Here is a 4,630-nt window from a genome sequence, read left to right on the forward strand (position 1 = left end):
CTAGACACTGACAGGACACACATTAAGCACCTCAATACACCCAGGACACAGGAAAGAGACAAAACCAGCACTGAGCTAAACCACTCTTCAACCTGATTTTGCTGCCCTCACGTTAGTCCAGGGTTTGTTAAACTACAGCCTGTCTAATCCTCTGCAGTTTAAGGAGATTCTCTGTAAGTGTATTTGCTTCTCCACAAACACAAAGGACAAGTATTTTATTGGGTACTGCAGGAACTTGGGTTTGTGCAAATACAGAGCAGCTTTGTGACAAGATGGTTGAGGGGAAGGAGTTGAGGTTCTTGCAGCACAAGGGGGATGCAGGACTGGGTGTCCTGCTCCCTGCTACCCCTGTCCAGCTGCCTCCTTGGTGCCCTGCTACACCTCCCCAGCTGCCTCTCCGTGGTGGCCTGCTCCCCCTGCCCAGCTGCCTCCCTGGTGTCCTCTGCTGCCCGTTTGGTTCGGTACTTCGCCCAGGGGTGAGGGGTCTCCTCTCCTGCCATGACCTTTAGCCAGCGAGAGTAGTAGGCACGGAAACCATCGATTTTCTCCAGGTATCTGTTCTTTGACTTGTACTGCAGAGAGAAATCAACAAACCAAGTTTCTGTTAGGAGAGAGCTCGCTTCAGGGCCACTGTGTGACAGCTACAAGCTGCTACTGCAGAAAAGCCACTGAGAACTGTCAGCCAGATCAGACACACCCCCAGGAAAGATCCCTGGGCAGACATCTGCATCTCCCCTCCCTTCTGGTGCCCTCCCAAGGTGCCTGCACACCACGACGGGTCCTGCTACTCACCCGGTCGAATTTGGGGGGGTACTGTGCTGCAAACTCCAGCTGGCGGATGATAACTTCGTTGGGAGCCACCTGGTTCCTCCTCATGTCCCGCAGGATCTGGGTGAGGTAGCTGTAATCCAGCTGCCTCACAGCACCAGCAATGAGGGTGCTGTAGATGTATTTGTTGGGAGTCACTCCAGACCTCTGCCAACAACAAACACAGCAGTTAAACTTGTTTATCTGCTGACTGCGGCACAGGACTCCTGGGAGGAGAAGCCACAGAGGCACTGCTGGCACAAGAAAGCCAATGCCAGCCTGGGCTGCATCCCCAGCAGGGCAGGGAGGGGATCCTGCCCCTCTGCCAGCTCTGTGAGACCCCCCTGCAGTGCTGGGGCAGCTCTGGAGTCCTCAGCACAGCAGAGAAAGGGGCCAGAGGGGCCCCAGCAATGCCCCGAGGGGGGAACCCCTCTGCTGGGAGCCCAGCAGGAGAGAGTTGGGCTGGGGCAGCCACAGAGGAGAAGGCTCCAGGGAGACCTTCTGGTGGCTTTGCAGAACTTCAAGGGGCCAGTCAGAAAGCTGGGGACAGACTTTTTATCAGGGAGTGTAGTGACAGGATGAGGGGTGATGGTTTCAACCTGGAAGAGAGATTTACATTGTATATTGGGAAGAAATTCTGCACTGTGAGAGTGGTGAGACACTGGCACAGGGTTGCCCAGAGAGGTTGTGGATGCCACATTCCTGGAAGTGTTCAAGGCCAGGCTGGATGGAGCTTTGAGCAACTTGCCTGACAGGAGCTGTCCTTGCCCATAGCAGGGGGATGGAACTAGGTGATTTTTAAGGTTCTTTCCAACCCAAACCATCCTGTGGCTCTGTGATGAGGAGCGAGGCTGTCCCTCCAGGACATGGAGCAGGTCCTGCAGTGCCAGCACAGCCCTTCCTGTGAGCCCTCTCCTGTCCCAGCACAGGTATGGCACAGACTGCCTGAGCTGGCAGCTGCTCCACACTCACAGGTTTCTGGAGTGAGAACACAACCTCTCACCACAGAAACCTCAGCTGGTGTTTTCAGAAGCATTAATGCTTCCCTGTGGCTCTTCCTGCAGCCAGAAGTCCAAGCAGCAGTGGGGTTTTTTTTTATTACCTTCAGATCTGAGAGTAACTGCAGTCCATCCTTCTCTTGGTGGCAAGCAATGGCCAAGTTACAAAAGGTCTGGAGGTTGGGTGATAGTCCCCTCTTCACCAGAGCTGGCAGCACCCCCTGCAAGATACAAGTGTTGGCATCAGCCTCCAAAAAGTCTCTGTGACACTAGCTGAACCTGCTAGAACAGAATCCATAAAGACTTAGAAATTAACCCAGGGTTTCTGGAAAAGAGTGAGACCCCCAGTTTCTCTCGTGGATACAGACACAGGTCTCACAGTGAAACACAGCTGACAACAAGGTGGTGACGAGGTTGGGGATGAGTTTTTCTCACCTTTGCTCCTTCCAGGTCTCCCTGTTTACTTTTCTTCCTTATTAAAGTGTTAAAGAAGGTCACATCTACTTTGACTCTGTGCTCATCTAGGAGTGCCAGCAAAGAGGACTCTGAAGGGCTTTGGGGTTCCACCAGCTCAGCCAGCAAGGTGAATGTTTTAATGTTGGGCTCTGCATTGTCCTCTTTCATTTTACTCAGGAAGCCCTCCACGTCCCCCATCAAAGCCAGTCGATGGGCTGGCGTGGCCACTGTCCCCAGGGACACCACGGCTGCGTTGGGCATCCTGGAATCCAGCAAGTTGGGCAGGTTGCAGAAAGGCAGCTTCTGGCTCAGGCGTGCTGCTTCCTGCTCCACCTCCCCCTGGGCTGCCCTCATCAATGCCCCAGTGCTGCTGGGAGCCACGCTGAGCCCATGCAGAGCAGCTGGGTCTGGGCCAGCCCCAGTCACAGCTTCAGTCTGTTGCCTGATGGGTTCTTCAAGCCGTGCTGAGCTCTCCTGAAATAATTCCTTTTCCATGGCTTCCACATCCAGCCGGAGAGCAGCTGCACTCTGTGAGCCCTTCTTCCTCTGACTTTTCACCTCCTTCCTGCGCCCCCCGGCTGTGAGCCTCAGTGGAGCTGAGTTCTCCTGGGGGGTGCTGAGCAGGAGCTGGGACGCCAGGGCAGGATCCCCTATGCCACAGTCCCTGGCAGCACGCAGCATCAGGTTGTAAGCGTGGCTGTCAGCCTTTATCCCAAGCTTAGTCATCTGCTTCCAGACCTGGGGAGGAGAAGACAAACACCAGAGGTGGGTGGTTTTAAGTACCAGGAGTGTTTCCAGCTGCATCTGCTTGCAGAGGAGAGTTCAGAGCATGCTGAGGTGAGGTGCTGCTGGACACCACACACCTGCTAGCTACAACACTAAGATCACCCACAGGACAAGGCATCCTGAGGGCTCCGGGTGACAACTGCTCCTAGGAGGAGCTGAACAACAACTGTTCCATCAACTCTGAGCAACCTCTGCTGCCTCCTGCACCTTCACAGGAGGAGTTCAGCAGAGCAGCACTTCCTGCTCCCCACTCACACCAACCTGTAAGGCGTACCGGAATCCGTTCTCAGTGTCCTTTACGCAGCTCATGAGAAGGAAGCTGAAGGTCTCAGCTGTGGGAACGTGGCCCTTGTGAACGATTTCCTAAGAGAGCGGAGAGAGGGTTAAACTCTGTCCCAGCTGGCCAGGAAGCTCCAGTACCGCTGTCATCCCCTGGGGATGCAGCAGCAACAAAGCACAGGGTGAACTCCCAGTGCTGCGAGCAGGACAATTGCTCCAGAAGACAGAGAGTCCTGAAAGGCCTGCACAGATCCTGCTTCAGCCTTGGTAGGACCTACAGGGGGTCTGGGTGCAGGAAGAGCAATCCTTTTAGCTGTTCCCAGACTGGCCCTTCTGGGAAGAGCTGCTGGAAGAGCTCTAAAAGGAGCTGGGTATCAATATGTGAGTCTTGAACATGACCTCAGACAGACACAGCAGCTGTGAATCCACACACACCTCCCCCCAGCTTTGTTCAATGAGTCTTTGACACATCTGACCAGATTTTTAAAGCCAACCTCTGCAGGTGCTTAAGCTTAGTGTTTGGTGTGTACCAAGACACTTCCATGGCATGACACTGAAGAGCAATAAAATATAACCAAGTGCTCTGTCATCGCCGCTGCCGGAACTGAAACCCTGAGCAACACAGCCCCTCCCAGGAGCTCTAACCGGAGCAGAAAAGCCCCATCTTTACCTTCAGCACGTCGAAGCACATCCTGAGGTCGGAGCACAGGGCGCAGACCTTCAGCAGGGCGTGGTAGGTGACGAGGTTCAGCTCCTGGTTCTTGCCCCTCAGCTGCTGCCGCAGCTGGAGCGCGCTCTGCAGGCCCGAGTCCTTCCAGGGCGACTCCGCGCAGGCGTTGAACAGGGCCGTGTAGGTGGCCTCACTGGGAGCCAAGCCTCGCTTCTTCATCTGAAGGAAGAGAGGAAGAATTAGAACCTGGGTTTAGGAAAGGATTTCTCCAATTTCTTCGCTTGGTTTTAAAACTACCAGGCTAAGGAGGGCCAGCCACCAACGCAGAGGTGCGTCGGAGGCAGAGGTAACGTGACGGAATGCTCTGAAAGGATTTAGGTTGGAAAAGGGAATGAGGGTTTGAGAGAGAACGTAAACCCACGTCGTTGTAGAGCCTGAAGGCCTTCTTCACGTAGCCAACCCTGCCGCAGCCGCCGATCAGAACAGTGTAATTGCTTTCTTCAGGCCACACACGCTCCTCCTTCAGCATCTGCACCTCAAACAGCTCCAGAGCCTCCGCCAGCTACAGGGAGAGGGAAAACCCATCAGCAGGCAGCAAGAGAATCAATTACAACAGATGTTAATGTCGGCTGCT

General features: G+C 54.5%; 1 protein-coding gene across 1 annotated transcript; it reads right to left on the reverse strand.

The window, feature by feature from the left end:
* Positions 1–4,552, reverse strand: PTCD1 (pentatricopeptide repeat domain 1). Its single transcript, XM_008937256.1, has 8 exons — positions 4,418–4,552; positions 3,997–4,215; positions 3,309–3,410; positions 2,241–2,999; positions 1,910–2,026; positions 793–975; positions 382–572; positions 1–7 (listed from the first exon to the last, which is right to left on the reverse strand). The coding sequence occupies exons 1-8, from the start codon at positions 4,523–4,525 to the stop codon at positions 1–3; spliced, it is 1,686 nt and encodes a 561-aa protein (XP_008935504.1). The 5' UTR covers positions 4,526–4,552.
* Positions 4,553–4,630: the final 78 nt, after the last annotated feature.

The sequence above is a fragment of the Merops nubicus genome, unplaced genomic scaffold (assembly GCF_000691845.1).
Source record: "Merops nubicus isolate BGI_N331 unplaced genomic scaffold, ASM69184v1 scaffold45423, whole genome shotgun sequence".
NCBI classification, from domain to species: domain Eukaryota; kingdom Metazoa; phylum Chordata; class Aves; order Coraciiformes; family Meropidae; genus Merops; species Merops nubicus.

Coding starts and splice junctions, on each gene's coding strand:
- PTCD1 (XM_008937256.1), bottom strand. CDS start 4,525: ATGCTGAAGGAGGAGCGTGTGTGGCCTGAAGAAAGCAATTACACTGTT. Junction 2,027..2,240: donor GAGACCTGGAAGGAGCAAAG/GTGAGAAAAACT, acceptor TGTATCTTGCAG/GGGGTGCTGCCAGCTCTGGT. Junction 573..792: donor ACCCCCCCAAATTCGACCGG/GTGAGTAGCAGG, acceptor TTCTCTCTGCAG/TACAAGTCAAAGAACAGATA.